Below are 21483 nucleotides of genomic sequence, written 5' to 3'. Positions count from 1 at the left end.
GGACCCTGTTTGTGCATGTGTGTGTATTTCAGCCTATGTGTGTGTTGCATGACTTACAGAGTGTAGGAAACAGAAATTTCCCAAAGGGATCAATAAAGTTAATCTTAATCTTAATATAATGAATATTTATCGGTTATGCTTTTGGGCTTGCATCAATGGCTGCAGGAGTTTGAACACACAACTTCAACTCCTTTTAAAAAAAACACTTTTAATCCACTAAGTAACAAGGTATAATAATATTGCTTAACGAACGCAATTTCTAACAAAACAATAAAACAGCTGGAGGAATACATTACAGTAAAAACATGTAGGCCTATATAGGAGTTTGTAGGACAGTTTGCCAAACTCAGCATTACATTGCTGTGACTTGCCTTAAGTGTAAAACTCTCTAATTATTATTTTATTGTATGTCATTATTAAACTAATTATCTCATAATTTCGATTTGGTCACGAGATACTAAGGCCTGGTTAGACTCTCTTAGTCGAATTAATGAGATTAAGTCAAAAGAGAGAACAACACATGTAATGTCTATGTATAGGCCACTAAAGCTGAATAAGAAGACACATTATTAAAATATACAATCTCTGTAGGAAAATATAACCCGAGGTATTTAGTCTATTGGAACTCTTTTTCTCAAGTTTTGTTTTACATTTTTACGAGTACTTCATTGTTGACGATTAACATTTTATCGATTTTACAATGTTTGAATGCGAGAGAGAGATAAGTCATTCTATTTAATAATCTTCAGCTATAATAACTTGATCTTAGTTATTTGTATCAGCCTGATTGTATTTGTCTGCTCTGCTCGGCACAGTTGTAAACGAGCGTTCTCCCTCAATGTGCTTTACAAGGATTTAAACAAATTAAATTAAATAAATGAATGAAAATGAACTCTCTTCCCGGATCGTACATATTTAACGCACGTATCGGGTAACATCTCATTCAAGCCGTAAGTGGAAAAGTAGGAAGCAACTTAACTGCAGACGCATTTGCCTCTGATTGGCTATTGGTGTGTGGCCCCTCCCAAACGCGGAAGTGACGTACAACCCAGGGACTCATGTTATTTACAGAGAAGCCTGTTAACCTCATGCACTCGTTTGAGATCTCACCGCGACCTACAAACGGGCTGCCATCCAAACACCGGAGTCATGGCGCCCTTGTCTCTGCCCCTGTCGTCTCTGTTGAAGCACAGGGACTGTCTCCAGAAGGTGTTCAGTAATGCAGTGCAGGGTCTACGTCACCGGCCGGCCACATCTCGCTTATGGAAACGCAGTTTCGGCGCAGTAACACATGAAGTCGGTCAACTACTGTCAAGCCAGAGCAGAACCCAAAACTACGCAGCATCTGTTTGTAGGAGCTCTTCAGGCGGTCCGGACATGAAAGAGAGGCTGTGGTCTCTTTACAATGAGACCAAGAGACAGACTGAAGGTATGGACACACTTCAAACACAGCACTGCGGTAGTAGGCTGCAAAAACTGTCGTTGTCTAATGATCCTGTTATGACTGTTTCCAGCAGGTTATACTGCAACAACCAATTTACAGAGCCTCTAACAAACGGGCTTCAAATTATAACTGACAGCATATAGGTGGAAATGATTTGTTGTTATAAACTATGATACTTTGATGTGCACTTACGTGGATGGAAAACACAACATGAACAACTTAATATCCAATGCCAACCTTTTTGAATCTTGTAGCACTCAAACTTTAAGGCTTTGAATAGATTGAAAATATGGATAATTGTGTAAGTTTCACTTCTGTTGAGGTTTTTATTATTCAAGTTCATATCTAAAATTGTGCCCAAATCCTCAATACTAATTCAAAACCAGGTTATGCACGAGACTTCAGGGGTTTAGTTCCATCCAGATTTTTAAAGAGTGGTGCAAATCAGGTGAAAACAATCCAAATACCTGGAAAAAAAAAAGAAGAAAGAATGCAAAAACAATCAAAAGATAATGCAATTATACTTGGCGAAGAGTTGAATGTATGATGTCCTAACGGTGATTGTATTATTTCCACTCCTGAACAGGTTGAATAAATGCCAGTGCCATATCAGCACCCTCCATTAAATGTAACAACTTCTTATGAGAAGTTTGTCTTATGCACTTAAGTTGTTATGCTTGTAACAAATAATGTACTTAGATATCTGCTTTTGTCTTTAAAGGCGACCCTCTTAGACCGAGGTTTTTTTTTTTTTTTAAGATTTTTTTTTGGGCTTTTTGTGCCTTTTAATGTAGAGATAGGACAGTGGATAGAGATGGAAATCAGGGAGAGAGAGAGAGAGAGAGAGAGAGAGGGGAATGACATGTGGGAAAGGAGCCACAGGCTGGATTCGAACCTGGGCCACCCGCTCGGAAGACTACAGCCTCCATACATGGGGCGCGCACACTAACCACTGCGCCACCAGCGCCCCTTCTTAGAGAGTTTTTTTGTGTTTCTGTCATCAAACATATCCGAGTGGGAAAAAAAAACTGCTTGATAACCTGAGGTGTTTCTCTCTTCTCAGAGTTGATCCCAGTCTTACACACCAACTCAGTGGACCCTGATACCATTTTTGCCAACAATGAGATGAGTCTGCGAGACATAGAGATCTATGGCTTTGACTATGACTACACACTGGCCTTCTACTCCCGACACCTCCACACCCTCATCTTCAACATAGCGCGGGACATCCTCATCAATAATCACAGGGTGGGTGCACTGTACGACTCCTTCTGGCATTTGAAACTTGTTTTCAGTACAGACAAACTCATTCTACTTGGCTGAATATGATATATTATATACGTGTATATATGCTTTATTGTTCTCTTGGAGAAATGTGTCTTTGCCTCCAAGTGCTGCAAACACTTAGCTGCCTCCACAGTAGTATTAAGAGAATAAAAAAAACAGTTAAATGAAACAACAATCCACATGTACACAGAGAGGCAAATATCAAATGAAAAACACAACATACAGCATATTACATAATACTTAAAAAGCACAAGATCTGCATAAACACAACATAATCAATATTGTGTGTTGCTGTAGGAGAGCGGAGGATTAAATGTGGCCGAGGTGTCGCCAAACAGAGGTTTGTTTTGGTTTCATGCTTGTGCTCAGTGGCGACAACTACTGGATCAAAAAGTCACACATTCTTCATTTAAAACCACCAAAAATATTTCCAGTGCACTTTGGTGCTGATTGAACATAATCATATTCATTCAGTTTAAAACTGGGCTTGTACAATAGAGCAAAGTTTTTACCCACACAGGTAGCTCATGTTTCAGCCTTTGGGTTGCCCTATTAGTTTCAATCAATTGTTTGAAAGATGATTTGATTTTGCTGTCATTGAAAATCTCAACCACAATTTTTAATTGTCTTTACATTAGTATCCTGAGGGTCTGCGAAAGTATGAGTACATCCCTAATTTTGCTGTAAGAGGGCTTCACTATGACGTCCAAAAGGTGAGAAGGTTCTTTCTTATCTATCTCATTAAACATCTGCTGTTCTTTGTGCTCAGTTAAAGAGGATGTCTGTGTTAATATTGAATGATTTGTGACAGGCACTGCTGATGAAGATAGATGCTTTCCACTACATCCAGTTGGGAACGGTATACAGGTATCAGTTTAAAAGTGTTTAATGTGTCCTTTGTGCAACCACTGAACATTTAAGGCTAAATATGAAACAGCTTTTCTGTCAGCTCTCATCTCCTGTGTGAACATGCTGAAGAACATTGTATGAACTGATGATCTGTTTATTTTGTATTTTCCTTCAGGGGTCTTCATCCAGTTCCTGAGGAGGAGGTCATCGCCATGTATGAAGGCTGTCACGTACCTCTAGAAATCATGAGCGACTTCTACGGGAAGGTGATTTTCATGTCCTCTTTTTTTTTTTCTTTTTTTTTATGGCCAAACACAATTCAAATCAACAGAATATAATTACTATAATCTCTGTCTTGCAGAGTTCTCATGGCCACACAATGAAACAGTTTATGGATATTTTCTCACTGCCTGAGATGACCCTCCTGTCCTGCGTGAATGACTTCTTCATGAGGCACAACATTGACTATGAGCCCGTCCATCTCTACAAAGACGTAAAGGTGAGCTGTCTTGAATATTTAAACATCTATGATCAGTGTTTTGGGAAAGTGAGCTGACATGATTAGAAAGATATTGACTCTACTTTATCCAGTATATTGCACCTCTGATGTATGTATCAGCACATAAATGTTTAGAACATGTTTGTTTGTAGGGGTGCTGGGATACTTAAGCCATTCTGTGCTGTCTTAATTTTAGCTCTGAAAAACCGGAGTCTAAATTTAGTCAACAAGCACGCCTGCAGCCATCTGTGTGTGTTCTCTGGTGGCTCTGCTACTTCAGAGAGGGAGAGGGGTGGGAAATGAGCGCTGTCATCTCGCTTTGGAGGGTAGCTGTCATGCTGCTCCTGTCTATTCTACGTGACGCTGCAGCCTTTTTGACAGATTGCTGTCATTAAAAGCCCTCACACACGCTCACTGTTCCTCGAGTGCCTCTCATAACTATTCAAGGACAAACTGCTTGTGCTTTTTGTTCTCCCAAAGGCCTGATTCATTTTGCAGCATTTATAAGCTCAACTTTCCTTTTACGTTTAATACAACAAATAACCATTGTATAAGACAAATCTCCTTTGAATTTGTCCCTTACAAGAGCTGCTTGGCAGAGACGAGTCTATTGACACATGTATCTACTCAAAAACAAAAGTCACCCTGTTGGAAATTCGCTATACACATGTTCTCCCCGTGTCACCAAAGTGCCAAACTCCAGGGCTTTGCTTTCTTCATGTGGGATTTGTATTTCAGACATGTGCTTTTCTTTGTGCTTCCAAGTCAGCCGTTTATGCACAGTGCAAAGTGTTGCTGCTGGAGATGAATGCTTAACATTGTCACTGATGTGATGATTTCTTTGCTGAGGGCTGTTTACCTTTTTTTTTTTCTCTCTTCTCAGGAAGCCATTAGAGACGTTCACGTCAAGGGTATTATGTACCGCGCTGTGGAGGCAGACATCGGTAATGTTCTCTAATTTATACAACTTTTTTTTCAAAGCTAATTTAAAATATTGTATATCTGAGCTGCTGCCGAGACATAAAAAATGTATTAAGTACTAACGAGGCTGCGATTTACAAATAAAAAGCAGTTGTGTTTGTGTGAATGATATCAGTATCACCCCTCCTCCTCCTCATCCTCTTTTTTTCTCTCTCTCTGTTTTCTCATTCTGCAGAGAAATATATTTGCTACGGTGAGCAGAGCCACGCTGTGCTGAAGAAGCTGTCAGAGCACGGAAAAAAGATGTTCCTCATTACCAACAGTCCATTTGACTTTGTGTAAGTGCGAGCCAGCCACTGTTTGCATGATTCATTAAAAATGTCATGCATTAGCGAGCTCATGTTTTATTGGTGCTGTACAATACCTCCACATTTAGATAAGGGTAGCCATCATATTAAAAAAAAGGCGTGTTTATAATTCATAGAATAATCATTGACAGGCACAAAATGATCAGCTCTGCTTGTCCGACCTTAAAGTCTCCGAGCTCCAAACAACATGAATCATAAGCCAGTGAGTCAGTTTATTTCAAGAGAAGACTTAAAAAGCAAATATTGACCAAAGAGCTTTACAGAGACAACAACAGCAGCAATCCAATATCACATGACATAAATAAGAGCGATTTAATAAGCGCAATCTTGATGAACAGAATTGTACAAACAAATAAAGAACAGACAAATAAAAGCCAGCTGTGATCAGCATGTCTTCATTATGACGCTCTGGGAATCTCAAGAGACAGGTCTTTAGAGAAAAGGAAACTGAGATGCTGCACTCTGATATTTGAGATATCTAAAGCTTTCTAATGCAACATCCTCTAAATCTTGTAGAATCTGTTTTCTTCTCACCTAATGATTCACTAACTAATCTATCTGCTGTTATTGTAGTTTTCGGTATTGTAATTTCTGCACTGTCTCGTTGATTTGTCTGTTAAGAATGTCCCCTTCATGTTCAACTTCCTGAGTTTAAAAAAAAAAATTTTTTAGTTGAACCCTATGAAATATAATTTTAATTGCATGTGGTTTCTTTTTGTTTGCATGTTGTGCATCAATGGAGAGGGTGTTTGTTTGGCTAAATTTGAACCTTTAGTGTGATAAATGCAGCTTCTCTGTTTCCACTCTGTTGCTGTTCTGTGCACCATCACACAACTGGGATAAGATGAACACACTTATCCCTTTATTAAAACGTTTATATAGAAGGTTGTAACTAACTTGGCAGTTTCATTGAGTTAAATGTAAAGTCACACACACACACACACAGACAGAGTGTCAGACTTTTTGTACATGTTTTTGCTGATGTAGGGATTTGCCCTCATGATGAGTTTTGAGATGTTGCTGACTAGTCAATATTTTGAAAACGCTGTCCTTCACAGAGATCGGGGGATGAGCTACATTGTGGGCAAAGACTGGAGGGACCTGTTTGATGTTGTGATCGTTCAGGCAGACAAACCTGGCTTCTTCAATGACAGGAGAAAGTAAGTGTTTCTGTCGGTGCCTCTTGAATCCACCCATGTAGGACTGAAAGCTGTTACACTGTTTGTGAGGTGTGTAACTGTTTAAAGAGCTGACAATAATATAAGTAGGTAAGATATTATTTCTTTATTTTCCCCCAGACCTTTCAGGAGAGTGACAGACAAAGGGGCTCTGCTGTGGGACCGGATCCACAGGTTGGATAAAGGGCAGATCTACAAACAGGTGTTGTACCAGGACATGACATGCCAGCTTAAAATGATTTCTGCTCAATAAAAACATCCTAGAAAACATATGATTGACTTTTTTTGTGTTTGTATTTTTCGTAGGGAAATCTTTATGAGTTCCTGAGACTGACTGGCTGGAGAGGATCCAAAGTGCTGTACTTTGGTGATCACATCTATAGTGACTTGGCAGTAAGTAGCATTCAGTATTAGTATCACCCTGCTGTGACACTGCTCAATTTAAAGGCAGGCTTGGTAATTTTTGAAAAACTGGCATGGTTTTGAAAGTAGCATTCCCTCAGTGAGATTCTTAACTGGAACAAAGATCCTAAAAAAAAAAAGAGGGTGTATGATGTTATTCTTATTCTGTGAAACTATAGTAACCGTAGCTCTGCATCAGGATTGGCTGTTGGGCATTTTAATGAGTGTCAGTGTCTCCTAGTATATCACACCTGCAGCAGTAGGTGTCACTTCTTATACCTGTATATTCTAAACTTGCACAGAGCTCCCCCTCATCTGCTCTAAACAAAACAAGCATTACTGTTTTTTTTTTTTTGATTGTGTCACAATGAGTTACAACATCTTGGATATTTAAATGTAATTGATTGGCTGTAAATGGTGTTGATGAAAGACAGAGTTTACATGTCTGGCATAATGCCTTGCTGTTAGCACCCGGCTGTCAAACACGTCGCCTTGCTTATTAAATAGAAGATGGAAGATGTCGTTTGCAGGTTGGAGCGACCACTCTTATAGACGGTATCTCAGGCTGTGGGGATGAGATCATTACTGCCAGGAGGACACAGAGCTGGAACATCTCTGAGCTGATAAGGAGGGAGGGATTCAGTGACATTTTACACATACTTAATGTGGTTATATTACTAAACCTAAGTAAAGTTCTCACTTTGCAGGATTCACTCAGTCAATCATTAATCAATAAGCACTTTTCATGGAAGGAAATGTGACTCAAATACACAAAAAAACAGGAACTGTAGAAACGCTATCCTCTAAGTCAAGTGAAGAAACACCAGCTAATGAATTAGACAAATAGAAACTCTCACTTTGTATGTTTTTTTTGTAGAATTAACACAGAATATAATCCGTACTGTATTTATGTAGTCAGATTAATTCAAACTTAATTAAAGGCCATCCTAAATAGGGAAAATAAAACAGAAAAATGCAAAAAAAAAATCTCAATTTAAAATTGAAGATAGTTGTTATCTATAAACTCAAGTCATTTGAACTTCTTACATAACTCAATCATGCTGTCTACTGTGGTAAGAGTTCAAAACTGCTTTTCTTGACCTGTGCCTTTGCTTTGCAGGATCTGACGCTGAAACATGGCTGGAGGACGGGCGCCATCATCCCTGAGCTGAGGAAGGAGATCAAGATCATGAACACAGAGCAGTACATGCACATGATGGCCTGGTTACAGGCACTGACTGGACTCATCGAACAGATGCAGGTCAGGAGAATTCAAACAAAAATGTATGTCTGTTTGCTTTTTGAAGCTTCACGTTGATTTTGTGCTTAATATTCTATACGCTGCTCCTGAACAGGTACACAGGGATCCAGTCTCTCAGGCTGTGGTTGAGGAGTGGATCAGTGAAAGAGAAGCCATGAGGTAATGGGAAAAATATGTTTGGTGATCAAAAGCACTTTTCATCATGTGAGAATCTTGTAGAAGTGATCCATATCTGTATTGACGGTATGCACGTTTTCTTAATTGGCAGGCCACAAACTAAGGACATCTTCAACAGTCAGTTCGGGAGTCTTTTCCGGACGTACCACAACCCCACCTACTTCTCCCGCCGACTCTCCCGCTTCGCTGACATCTACATGGCCTCCATCAGCTGCCTGCTCAACTACGACTTCCAGCACACTTTCTTCCCTCGCCGCACTCCCCTGCAGCACGAGTCCCCCTTCTGGCCTGAGCACAGTCCTGCGGGTATCAGCAGCGTCTCCTCGCAGCTCCACAGCTCCAAAGCAGAGTCCGATTAGAGAGACAGAATGGAGAGATCAGAGGTCAAATGTTCAGACCAGGATCTCCATCTGTGGCTTAGGCGTAGGTTTTATTTTCACATTTTAAGACATGGCTCTGTAAAGGGTGCTTGTCACATTTTAAAGTTTGTGTAAATCATGCAACTGTTACTTATTAAGCTTTAGTTACTCTTTAAAGGCTTTATATGCAATTTTTTTTATTTTTTATCCAGCAGATGTCGCACTAGAGCACCAGAAACCAAAACAACTTGCGGTGCATTTTTGTGTTAGCATGCTAATGCTAGCGATCTTTATTACGCTCGTATCTTCACACTGCATGTACATTTACCCGAAATGAGCGTGATGTAGAAACGCAGTTAAGCAGTGAGTACAGTATGTTATTCTTCTTTTCTCTAGTCCCTCAATTAAACAACTTTTATACGTGAGGGGAGGAGTCAGCCGTCGTCCTGGCGATGTAAACAAACTGAAGATATGACTCGGAAAACATCACAGACAGTGGGACTCGGGTGTTACACCCATTGTAGACAGTCATTACTCACAGAGTTATTTTCAGTGGATATACTTGATTTATATTATATTTAAGTAAAATCCCGTATAAAGCCTTTAAGAGGAGCAGTGGATATACCTTCTTTTTTTGGCCAAATGACATCTAATGAGAATTTTAGGCATTTTGCACTGTTTGCTTTAGGTTTGCATATGTGTGTGTATGTGTGAGTGTGTGCATGAGTGTGAGGTAAAGAGAAATTATAAACCGATAATGCAGTACCACAGTTTAAACAATAGGGGGCAGCAACACATTAAGTCTATCTTAGATCTGTGATATAAGGACCATGCTGGAAGAGTCTTTGCTTTTTATCCTTTGCTTTTGTAAAATCGCAAGATTGTAGTTGAAATGGGGATACTCAGATGTCAAATTTACAAGTCAAACTTTGTTGCCTTAACCTCACAACACTCTGATGTACATTTGTCTTTCACCAGCCTGATGTAATGAGTCATCTTTTTTTTATTCTTTACCATGCAGCAGCTTAGTTCATCTTGAACAACACATTGTAATACAGTGCACATTTCTGTTCAGAAATCTTGTTCTCTGACTGTTTGAACCAGTTACACACTGCTCAGCTTGTACGTCTCATTTGAGCAGGTAGAGATGTTTAATATTTGTCTGGAAAAAAATAGAGCGTCGTTGCTATATTTAGCTGTTTCTCTATTTGATCATGTGAAGGCAGCATGTGGGTTTGACACTTTTCACTGAAAGTGTGTGAAACATTTTCAGACATGCTGGAGAAGAATATGTTTGTTATGAGCTAGAAATGTTGAGTTTTTAAATGTACGGAAAAATGTTATTCTTGTAAATGGCCATAGCCAGGACCTCATGGTTTGATTTTCTGTTTAGTTTAAAATATGTCTTGTTGTGTCTTTATTTTTCACTATTTATTAAAATATATATGACTTAATGATGCTTTCTACATGTTGATTAGGTGGATTTAAATCTACTTCATGTGGTTAAATAAATGCTTTGTCATTGCATTTCATCAATCTTTCACACAAAAAAGTTTGTGAACGCCAATCGGGGAAATCTTAAACAATTTGAAAGTAACGTTTTTGGGACTACTTATCCTCTCTAATAAATCTCCAGTTTCTAGTAGCCATTATATTAATAGGCCCTGGTTTCTTAGAATTAATCCCTCCAAATCGTGTTAGGGACTCATATCCCATATTGCCTTCGAGGCTTTCTCTATCAGGCAGGTGCATCATCAGAGATCTTGGAAAATGAACAAAGCCGAGTGGTTTAACGGGGATCAGAAGCGATAAGATCGATGTCGCTGTGTTTTGAGCTGAGCAGAGTGTCTGTGGGTTCAGTATCAGGGCCCCTCACACTTGGTGCAGGACCTCGACTTCATTTAGGCACCATGGACAGAAACAGCACGCCGTGGAGCTCCGGCTCTCACCCTCCATCCATCCACCTCACCGCGATGGTGGGGACGGTGGCGCCCACCATCTTCCCCCGGTTGGGCTACAGCGTCCTGTCCTTCCTCATGTTCATGAACACAGTGCTGACGGTGTTCAACAACAGCCTGGTCATAGCGGTGATGATGAGGAACCCGTCTCTCCTGCAGCCCATGAACGTTTTCATCCTCAGCCTCGCGGTGTCTGACCTCATGATCGGCCTGTGCGGATCCCTGGTGGTCACCATCACCAACTACCAAGGCTCCTTCTTCATCGGCCACGCGGCCTGCGTCTTTCAAGGCTTTGCTGTCAATTATTTTGGTGAGTTCAGAGAGCAGTTTCTGTTCTTTAAACAGATCATTTTCCTCTCTGGCATTATTGTTTCACACAAGTAAATCTTAAAATGTATTTCAGTTTGAGATTTCATTTATAACAACCTTTATTTTAGACTTATCCTGCTTAGTCAAGGGGTCAAGACTAAAGCAGGGAAACAGCATAGATAGAGTTACACAGGCAGAGCAATACATACACTGACAAGGTGAAATATTAATCATAAAACAAGTGCAAAAAAGCCACAAGCATGTGATAAAGATAAAGATAAAGATAAAGATAAAGATAAACTTTATTGATCCCTGTGGGGGAAATTTGTGCATTACAGCAGCTCCAGAAAACAGGGGACGGGAATATACTTATAAAAAATAAAAATAGAAGTTAAAAACAGATCAAACATATTTACATCATTTAAATAAAAAATAAAAAAATACAATAATGTAAAAAAATACAATAATGTAAAACAAATAATAATACAATAATGTAAAAAAAAATACAATAATGTAAAAGAAATACAATAATGTGATGTTGAAAAACAACTAATGTAGGAATAACCCCTCAAAGATTCTTTTTCCATATTTAGTCAAGGTACAGTACAATTCCAGATGAAAATCAAGCCAGGCAGTTTCTTGTGCTAAAGTTCAAGACTTAGTTTTTCTTTTATTCACTCTTTCAATAATTTTTGTATGAAATGTATGAAATGTCTGAAATGTTGTGTTTCTTTCTTGAAAAATGTTACTTTTAACAGTTCATTATTGAATTTGAAAACTGAAAGCTGAAATTCAAGCACGGCTGTAGTGTTTTCTTAGAAACAAAAATAGAGGTATTTGAGATGCTCTCGTTGACAACTCTTGTTATTGATGTGGTTGGAGTCTGAACAAACAGCTTATAAGTCAACCTCAAGCTTAGATTTTTTTTGTCACTCATAGGTCTGGTGTCGCTCTGGACTCTGACTCTGCTTGCCTACGAGCGCTACAACGTGGTGTGTAAGCCGAGAGCCGGCCTGAAGTTGAGCATGCGGAGAAGCATCATTGGTCTGCTGTTCGTCTGGATCTTCTGCTTGTTCTGGGCTGTGGCTCCGTTATTCGGCTGGAGCTCCTATGGACCTGAGGGAGTGCAGACCTCCTGCTCTCTGGCCTGGGAGGAGAGATCGTGGAGCAACTACAGTTATCTCATCCTCTACACACTCCTGTGCTTTATCCTGCCTGTCATGGTCATCATCTACTGCTACTCCAAAGTGCTTAAATCCATGAACAGGGTGCGTTCATGATGACTTCTGCACATTTATAACTCCCTTTTTAGATTTCTTATCCACATCTCCATCCTAGTCTGTTTGTAGCCTAATACACGTTATTAGCTTTTGAAGGGTGCAAAATGTGCTTTCTGTTCTAGCTGAACAGGAGTGTGGAGCTCCAGGGGGGGCGATCGAGCCAGAAAGAGAACGAACATGCCATCAGTATGGTCCTGGCCATGGTCATCGCTTTCTTTGTCTGCTGGTTGCCCTACACAGCGTTGTCTGTGGTGGTAGTCATGGATCCAGAGCTCTACATCCCCCCTATTGTCGCCACCATGCCTATGTACTTTGCCAAGACCAGCCCTGTGTATAACCCCATCATCTACTTTCTGTCAAACAAGCAGGTAAGACGCTGCTAATTAGAGTGTGCATTAAATAAGCTCAATCAATCTATGGATCATGTTATGTGTCAAGACATTTTACAGGAAATCTAGGCTGTATATACTGTTCTTTTTCTATTAGTCAAAGAGAACTGAAATGTATCCACCACGAGCTAACATTAGGCATCACTGGCAAGAAAGAAAACCTCCTTTTGACGGGCAGTAACGTAAAAAACCTCGAGCTAAATCAGACCGATGGTTGGACAGCCATCTGCTGGGACCAGATGGACCGAGAAAGTGGGATAGGGGGGAGCAGCAGAAAACAGCGGTGGAAAGAGACAGACAGACAGACAGGCAGACAAGGAGATGTACTAACAGCAACAGAAAATAAGAACAGATAATAGAAGCTGATGGTAAAAATGAAAATAATAATATTGATTAACTGCTAATATTCATAGGATTTATATTGCAGTTGCAACTATATCTAAGATTATATAAGTATGACTGATTATTATAATTCAAGCATTTGAAGTTAAGCAGGTCCACAGCAGATGGTCTGGATGAGCCATCCACAGAAACCTGCGAGAAAAGAGATGAGAAAAACTCCCAGGAAGACGGAACGTTATAGTCACATACATTGATGGGAAACTTATGAATCCAGATAGAGAATGGAGGAGACTGGATCTCAGTGTATTAAGTCTCCCTGTAGACTAAGCCTATAACAGCTCAACTAGGGGCTTTTTTGAGGCAAGCCCTTACTATAATTTCTAAAAAGGAAAGCTTCAAGCCTACTCTTAAAAGTGGCCAATGGGTAGACGCCTCCACAGAAGAGGGGCCTGATAATTGGTGGCTCTACCTCGCATATTACTCTTGAAAATGTTAGGTACCACAAGCAGGCCTGCATTCAGGGAGCACTATGACCTAGAGGTGAGTAGGTCACTATGAGCGCCTAAAATACTTGTGCTTGAATATTACCTGTAAGAGCTTTGTGATTGAGAGTTAAGATTTGAAATTCTAGTTTCTAGTTTTTTAAAAGGAGCCAGTGCAGAGAACCTAATAAAAAAAAAAACATTTTAATTACTTTTTTTACTGTTTATCTGTCCAACAGTTCCGTGATGCCGCCCTAGAGGTGCTTTCCTGTGGTCGTTACATTCCCCACACCCCCACCGCCACTATCAGTATCAACATGCGGCCCCTGAACAGGAGAAGCCGGCTGACTTCCTTAAGCAGGAGCGTCAACACTCACAGCAAGGTGTTGCCCCTGTGACAAAAAAAAAAAAAACCCAAACAGAAACACGAAGCTGCCATGCACCGTTGTCAGTGTTTATCAGTGCCTCGTCAAGGACTCAGACCTGCACATCTCCAGATCAGAGCGTAGCTCAGTGAGAACACAATCGGCTCAGAAAGCTGAATGCTGATATCCTGAGAGTGGTCAGCATAAGTGAAAAACCTTTTGACCCATTATAATGCAATCCGATCTAAAACCAGTGAAAAAACTGATCATGTTGTTGTTAAGATTACGTAAGAGAGAAATTTTGTTTTTCAGCTCGTCAGCTTGTTTGGCTTTTATTGGATTGTCCATGTAGTTATCCTTTGTCCATTTTTTTTTTGGAACAATAACATTACTCATTTTCATTTTTATTCATGTGCTTTGTGTTGATCAATAAACTGTAACCTTTTTCACACTGACGTTTGCAGGTTGTGTGCTGTAAGTATGTGGGGAAACTAGCCAAAGAAACCGAGCAGAAAGGAGATTTTGAAAGAAAGATAAAAACTGAAATGAATGATTTGTAAAAATGTAGTTTCCATTTGTACTTTTTGTAGTGTTCCACGTCCATTATTTTTAGTCAAATGTAGCCAGTTTGAAAAAATGTTGAATTTGAAACAGCCTTGCTGCAAAGATACACAGCGAGGAAGCGACCACTGACGTTTGACCTCTGTTTGGATCTGTTTTCTTATATGTGAGGGAAAAAAAAGTCATCCCTGTGAAAGTCACTAACAAGTTCAACATTTTCATGTTGTTTCCTGTATTTTAGACCATGCAACCCTTTTTATATTACAAGACCTTTTCCTGGGAAAAAAGTATCTTGATTTTGTATCTAAATGACACACATACCGCACCATTCTTTCTTATCCTGTAAATAAATAAAGTTTATGTCAACAGTAGCCTGCTCCATCATGTCATCAACACTCCCACTGAGGCCAAATAACATAACAACGAGTAATAATTTGTGGGTTACATATCAGTCCTGCTTTTTGCCTCTCAGACACCTCCCAGACTAACACGTAATATAAAAATTCTACATGGTATAAGGACATGATTTTACTTGTAAGCACCTGTGTGAATACAGATTTATTCAGTGAAATTATTTATCGATTGCAGGGGAAATTGACAACAAAAGACGACATAATCTGCTGTCCCTCAGGTTGTTGCAAAACCCACAAAATTAGAAACCAGGAGAAATGTGGGTGCACATGTTGAGGCTTTCATTTGTTTTGGCTGGCCTGCCTTGTATTATCTTGCTTTTTTTGTACGCAGTTCAGAGGGGGATTAGACAGTTCACAGAATGATGACATAATGAAAATGTCAGCCTGATTCAAACCCTGACACATGCCCAAGGCCATGCTGAGTCACCACAAATCAAGATGAATGTGCATGACTGAATTAAAGATGAAGTAAAAGGACACAGAACAGAGGCTTTTTCTTGATGTTTTTGAGTTGCAGCTAGCGACTACAATTACTAAGAGTTGCTGGAGGGTTGATGTTATTCATCGCTCCTCAACTGGTGGTTTGATCAAAGAGAAAAATGTATTGATTTCCTAACTTTGCTCCTTTTATTGCCATCATTTTCAAAATCTTTTTTTTTTTCACAAAATAACAATTCAAAAGAATAAAACTTTGCAATATGGTCTGTAAATAGATTTATTCTGATCCTTCATTAAAATGTCAAGAGGCAAACATTTTCAGAGTTCTCTTTGTGCATTGTATTCCTCCTTCTCTTTCTCGCTTATGCACTAACTCTTCAGGTATGATCAGCTGATCCCTCCTCGTTGTGAACAGATTGAGAGTCATGTAATATTTATTATGAGGTGTTCTGCTGCCCCCTGGCCAGGTCACCTTTGTGAGAGATCTTGATCTCAATGGGTTAATTACCTAATTAAATAAAGGTAAAAAATCATCAGCATTAACACATTGTGCAGGGACTGTTTGCCCAAGAAAAAACATTTAATTCTCCCTTTAGATTGTTTTAGTGCTGTTTTGTGTACAGTCTTAAAAAGGGATCTCTCTCACTGTGGTGCAGAGTCGTTTCTTAAATGTGCTTTGCCTTGTTTTGATTGGTTTGAAAGTTAATTTTTGCTTAATTAGCCCATTATCCCTTTCCTTATTTTGGCATGCTTAATGTAATGGGAATGTTTTTTTAAGCGTTTTTTTTTCATTTGTAATTTGTCTCTTTTTTTGTAAATTCTATTAACAGCAATAAGCCTGTTGTGCTGTATCACTTTATGGCGTCATAAAACTTGTATTTTTAAGCAGCAAGACATTCGATTTACGTCATGTTTTGGGGGGTTTTACCACAGTTTATTTTCCAGAACTCTGTTTTTATTGTGACAGAGTTTTGATCAGTGTAAAATGTAGAATGGTCAGGGGAGGAATGCTTTGTGATGATCTAATCCCAGATTTGGTGTAGTCTGTAAGCTTGCACATTTGAGGCAAAGAGCATTTCACACTTTATCTCCAAACAGGATTACACAGTGTCATGCTTTAATCCAGCAGCATGGCTCTCTTTATTTCCTCAGCCAATTCAGAAACTCCAGAGTCATCCATCTGGCCCTCTTAATGCAAAGCTTTTAACCTTTGTGAGGTCCTGTATTAAATGAAATGCACAGCTGTTCACTTCATACACATACATGGCCTGAGCATCTACCATCATCACCATTACGTTTGACTTTTTAAAGATTCACATCAGGAGAATAGTGACATAACCAGTTTTCAATTAACAAATCATCCTTTTTGCTCCCTTGGTGTTTATGCTGAGAATACACAGCACAGTGTTTAATGAATGTGAACAGTGAGAGCTCCCAGGTGACCTGCTGCTGGCTGCTGTGGAGTGGTAATGAAAAGGGCGGATACTCTGGTGGAACTTGTCAGAGCTTCAGGTTCACCCAGTCAGTGGAGAATCATGAGTGGAGAAACTTGGTATGTGTTTTCATGGATAAAAAAAAAAGATTCAAACATGTTGACTCTTTGAACCTGGAGATGAGAGGCGAGCCCACATCTGCATGGGACTCTGGGAACAACACCATCTTGGAGGAGTACACCGACATTGCCTTTGTTGCTGCAAACTGCCTGATCCTGTTGATCACATCTGTTGTCGGGGTCGCAGCAAATATTTTTGTCATTCTTGCAGTTTATCACCAAAAATCCCTGCAAACGTGGAACAACGCGCTGGTGGTTAATCTGGCAGTGATAGACATTCTGAGATGCGCAATAGACTGCCCGCTTCTTCTAACCATTGTCATCACGGTGCATCAGAGAGGACGCGTGAACGAGCTGATCTGTGATGCTCAGGTGGCCTCTTTCTCCTTCAGCTGCTGCATCCAGCTGCTGACGCTGGCCTGTATCAGTGCAGAGAGATACCAGGCCATCGCACAGCCCTTCAAAATGAGCCAAAGAAGAAAGAGAATTATGGTTCTAATTCCTCTCACATGGACTTTGGCTATTCTGGTGGCTGGTTACTGTCTAACATTGATGAAGGACTCAGCTGTGCATCTGAGATGCAAAGGATTACCCAGAGGAACCGCCTCCTCCTCCTCCTATGACACCTTTGGACTTTACGTGTTGTTCCCACTTTGGGCAACTTGCTTTGCCGTTATCATTGGATTCTATGCACGCATTTTTTTCCTTCTCAGATCACATAACCGCAAAATTTTTGATAGTGGGACTTTTCGTGATGACCAAAAAAAACAAACAGAGAAGAAGCGGATTGAAGGAAAGACCACAACTGTTGGAATTGTTGTGCATGGAAATCCTGAGCTAAGCCAGAACCTTGGCAAAAGTGTCGTTGAGATTGAACTTGTGTCACAAGCTGAACCAAACCCATCAAGTAAAGAGGCAAGTGCTGCTTTTCTGGCCTCAACAAGAGCTTCTCAGAGCATCTCTGTCAGCCCAAAGAATAAGGAGGAATTAAAAAACACTCTTGAAAAAACTGACTTGGATACAGAACAACCTCGACCCTCTGACATGCAGGTAACAGCGCAGACTGAGGAGAAACCTTTTAAAATAGAGCGGCCAAACCCAATGGACACAAAAGCTGAAGCAAAACCTTCAAGAAGTGATGCTGTTACTGGTGTTAAGAGCTCAATGACAAAACCTCAGAAAGTGTCAAACAATTTGGAAACAGAAAAGCAGCCCAAAGAGCAAATGAAAATTGGCAAAGCGGCCCCTGAAATGAAAGAAACCTTGACAAACCTTTCTTCTCCTGTACAGATGGAAAATCCTAAATCCTCTTCCATTGTACCGCTTGAACAAAAACAACACAAAAAAAGCAACGGAGGAGAAACTCAGCCTGTGGTTACAGTAGATCAAGTGTCCTCATTACCTCCAGTCTCCATTAACGTCACTGAAACAGACGCTGCGAAACAAAACCTGGAGATGGAAGGTGCTGTTTGCATGATGCCGTCAAAAGCGAGAAAAGAGACAGCAAACAAAAAGAAGGAGAGTAAAATGGCGAAGCGTGCCGGTTACATAATCATAAGCTTCCTTTTATTCTGGCTGCCATTGATCACAACCATCCTGGTGAATCTCATTCACAAGCACAAGGACACACCGGTGAGTATTTGAGAAGGGAAGAATTCAACTTTTATTCTTCACATTTTTTCGTTTGAAAACTGATCAATCAAGTTTAGTTTGAAATAGGTGACTAACTGTGCTCTTATGCTGCATCAACAGGGCTTAAGACGAGCTTACAGCTTACAAAAACATTTTAAAGTCTCAGAAATGTCATGATTTTAGGATTTTTATAAAATGTTACCACCTTGAAGTTAGTTTGAGAGTCAAATGCTAATTACCTGTATTTTTGCAATACATAAATAGGTATAACAAATATACATAAAAAATGTATTTCTATTAACATCACAAAAATGTTTATAGTGTTTGGTAGTGAGTGTGTGTGTGTTGGTGCACAGCCATTTTATTTGTCTTTCTGATTTTGTACTTTATGGTAGTTTGTATTGTTTATTTATTTATCCTCTGTAAAGCAGATTTGCATTATGAAATGTGCTGTACACATAAAATTCAGTTGAACTACCTGCATATCAGGTGACCACGCAAGAGGCCCCAAACCCCAGGTTGAGAACCTTAATTCCATATATTTGAACACCAATACAAAGTCTACCTTCTGTTTAAAAAAACAAAAACGTGAATTTTCCCTTTATTTTTCCAGATTATAATCATCCAGCATGTGGAGATTCTGTCCGTGTCTGTTTCCTGCATCACATCGCTGAGTGACCCGATAATCTACGCTGCAGTGAACCCTCAGTTCCGCACAGAGTTCTACAGGATTAAAAACAGGGTTAAATCCATATTCAATAAGAAATGATCATATCTCCACTGCTGTCTACCTCTGAGCTGCACCAGACCAAATGACCAGATTCAATATTCACTGCATTCAATATTCATTAGATGGTTCACATTTGTCCAGTCTTGTTCAAATATTAACTCAATTGAACCCCAGACGTCGACATGTGAATTTTTATTTGGATAAAGGAGGCCCATTATTTTATATGCCACTGTGATATCTTCGATTTAATGCTGGCTGACTTCTCAGCAGTTTCTAAATACTGCAGAGCAGAGGCGCTGCATGCTGGAAGAAGCAGCCGGAGACAAGGCAAAGAGCGCAGCAGGAGGACGGTCTTCATCAACAATCATGTGTGTCTCCAGAGACCCTGCACTGAGGCCCCACCGCTGGGCTGGTCAGGTCCTCACATGTCCTCCTGTAGCACCTCATTATTATCCCATCCTCCTATCAGTGATCTGAAAAAAAAACAACATAATGAAATCCCCCTAACTGTGTTCTAGTAAAAAAAGAAAAGACATGGCTCGTTTTAAGGATGTTTGAGTAGAGCTACAGTATTTATTCTATCCACTGCACCAAATGCACAATGTGTGTGATTATTTCTCTCTCTTCCTCACCCCTTATATATGTTCTCAATGACAAGGTTTGTATTTCATTAAAAGCAAAGTGTTTACATCATAACATACCAGCCTCCGGTGTCCTACCATAAATCTTTTTTTTTTTTTTTTTTTTTACTGACAAACATCCAATGAGAAGAAGAGACATACTTTTTAATAAAACAGAAGTCTGCAATGACAGCATGCAAATCCTTAATTCAATCAGGTAACAGACAGAAATAGTATGCCAACAACTTTCAACTAAATCTAGAAAGAAGAGGAGCCAACTTCCAATGCTGCTGATAAAGTTGTAACTGAGATATTTACAGTATGAAAAATGTACAAAATGGCCTTTTAAACACAGTGAAATCTACCAAGTCTCGCTTAGGGGTATTAGAATTCAAGAGGAACGCAATGGATTTAATGGTTTACACTCTTTCATGTAGAGTTCATGGTCCACACTTATGAGTCCACAAAAGGGTTAATATTAGTTGACATTCACTCATATTTCTACCTTGTGACCTAACTAATATGTACCCTGTATAGTTCTCAATACCAATTGTTAATTAAAGAAAGTGGCTGTCACATAGATCCATATCAGAATGTCAAGTTATGTAAGCTAACACAGATTTAGTCAGTTTAGTCATTTTCACTTGCACGTTTCACAAACATGTCGGGATGCGGAGTATATTTTACTCATCGAGCAATGACATCAACCAGTTAATGAGTCAAGTTAATGAATATTCACAACAGTTTTCCATTCCAGCGGGTGTTTGTTCTTTGAATTTACAACAGTGAGGGGACTATCTGAAACCAGTCGATCGAGGGGTTTCAAAATAATCTATTGTGATTGTGGAGTGAAGGTTTCAAATGTACTTTTGACTGATTTTCATATTCACAGGGATGGCCCACTGTTACGGAAATGTGTGCTTTGTCATCAGAGGCCATCAGGAATGACTTTTGCAACATCTGCCTTTGCTCCATGGAATCAGAAGACAACAAATACGACTACATTACATATTCAAAAATAAAGGGTTTTTTTTTCTCAGTTATTTTTAGGCAACAACGATAACCATCGCAATCCCAAACGCTTCCTCGCTCTGCTGTGCTTTAAAGGAGCAGGATCTGCTGGTTCGCTCTTCATTTCCAAGGCAGCCGTCCACATCGCTCTAATACCATGCAGAGTTTGACATCAGATGAGATCACTTCTTCAAAACCCCCCGATTTCTGCTAATCTTATAATCCCTCTAGATTATGGCAGGTTGATGCTCGGTGGTCCCTCTCCTCAGCATCTGGTGCTTTCTTCAGACCAGTTAGCTGATCGGGTAGGCGTGACAACTACAAGGCAGATACTCGGACAATGTTGCTCTGAGAGTATGCGGTGGTGGTGTTGGAGCCGTGCCCGTCTGATGAGGTGACCACGGGGGCAGATAGGCTGACCATGGATGGAGTGATGTAAGATTCATCATATTTCAAGGGTACCGTCTCGTTGAGTTTGGCATTCAGACTGGAGCGACTGTAGAAGAAAGCATGAAATGAAAGAGGGTGAAACGTTTGACCTTGTACATGTTTCACACAAAGGCAGTCATTTCTAATATTCTTGCACCACATGAGGTCGGTTATGTAATACAGTTAATTTTTTATACACATAAAAAGGAGCTGTGGCTGCTCATTAA

The 21483-nt window shown here is 39.9% G+C and overlaps 4 protein-coding genes across 5 annotated transcripts in view; 3 read left to right on the top strand and 1 right to left on the bottom strand.

Annotated features, from left to right (window-relative positions):
* The first annotated feature begins 1035 nt into the window (after nucleotides 1–1035).
* On the top strand, nucleotides 1036–10199 carry nt5dc3 (5'-nucleotidase domain containing 3). Its single transcript, XM_020658404.3, has 14 exons — nucleotides 1036–1429; nucleotides 2508–2692; nucleotides 3370–3444; nucleotides 3543–3598; nucleotides 3756–3846; nucleotides 3942–4079; nucleotides 4963–5023; nucleotides 5236–5338; nucleotides 6427–6528; nucleotides 6667–6748; nucleotides 6853–6939; nucleotides 8069–8209; nucleotides 8304–8368; nucleotides 8478–10199. The coding sequence occupies exons 1-14, from the start codon at nucleotides 1150–1152 to the stop codon at nucleotides 8743–8745; spliced, it is 1734 nt and encodes a 577-aa protein (XP_020514060.1). The 5' UTR covers nucleotides 1036–1149; the 3' UTR covers nucleotides 8746–10199.
* A 117-nt stretch (nucleotides 10200–10316) lies between these two features.
* LOC110002996 (parapinopsin-like) lies at nucleotides 10317–17015 on the top strand. Its single transcript, XM_020658683.3, has 4 exons — nucleotides 10317–11013; nucleotides 11952–12280; nucleotides 12415–12660; nucleotides 13745–17015. The coding sequence occupies exons 1-4, from the start codon at nucleotides 10563–10565 to the stop codon at nucleotides 13901–13903; spliced, it is 1185 nt and encodes a 394-aa protein (XP_020514339.2). The 5' UTR covers nucleotides 10317–10562; the 3' UTR covers nucleotides 13904–17015.
* LOC136179714 (D(2)-like dopamine receptor) lies at nucleotides 16694–19953 on the top strand. Its single transcript, XM_065957060.1, has 2 exons — nucleotides 16694–18466; nucleotides 19080–19953. Exons 1-2 carry the CDS (start codon nucleotides 16694–16696, stop codon nucleotides 19233–19235), a joined length of 1929 nt encoding a protein of 642 aa, XP_065813132.1. The 3' UTR covers nucleotides 19236–19953.
* LOC110004060 (potassium voltage-gated channel subfamily D member 2-like) overlaps nucleotides 19739–21483 on the bottom strand; it is a 35081-nt gene continuing 33336 nt past the window's right edge. For both annotated transcript variants that reach the window (XM_020659597.3, XM_065957062.1), the window contains one exon: nucleotides 19739–21323. In XM_020659597.3, coding sequence (XP_020515253.2) covers nucleotides 21146–21323 — 178 coding nt within the window. In that variant the 3' untranslated portion in view covers nucleotides 19739–21145. The remainder of the gene's footprint in view (nucleotides 21324–21483) is intronic.

The sequence above is a fragment of the Labrus bergylta genome, chromosome 7 (genome assembly GCF_963930695.1).
Source record: "Labrus bergylta chromosome 7, fLabBer1.1, whole genome shotgun sequence".
In the NCBI taxonomy this organism is placed as follows: Eukaryota; Metazoa; Chordata; class Actinopteri; order Labriformes; family Labridae; genus Labrus; species Labrus bergylta.
Note: the sequence above shows the minus strand (reverse complement) of the source record. Positions and strands in the feature narration are given on the sequence as shown.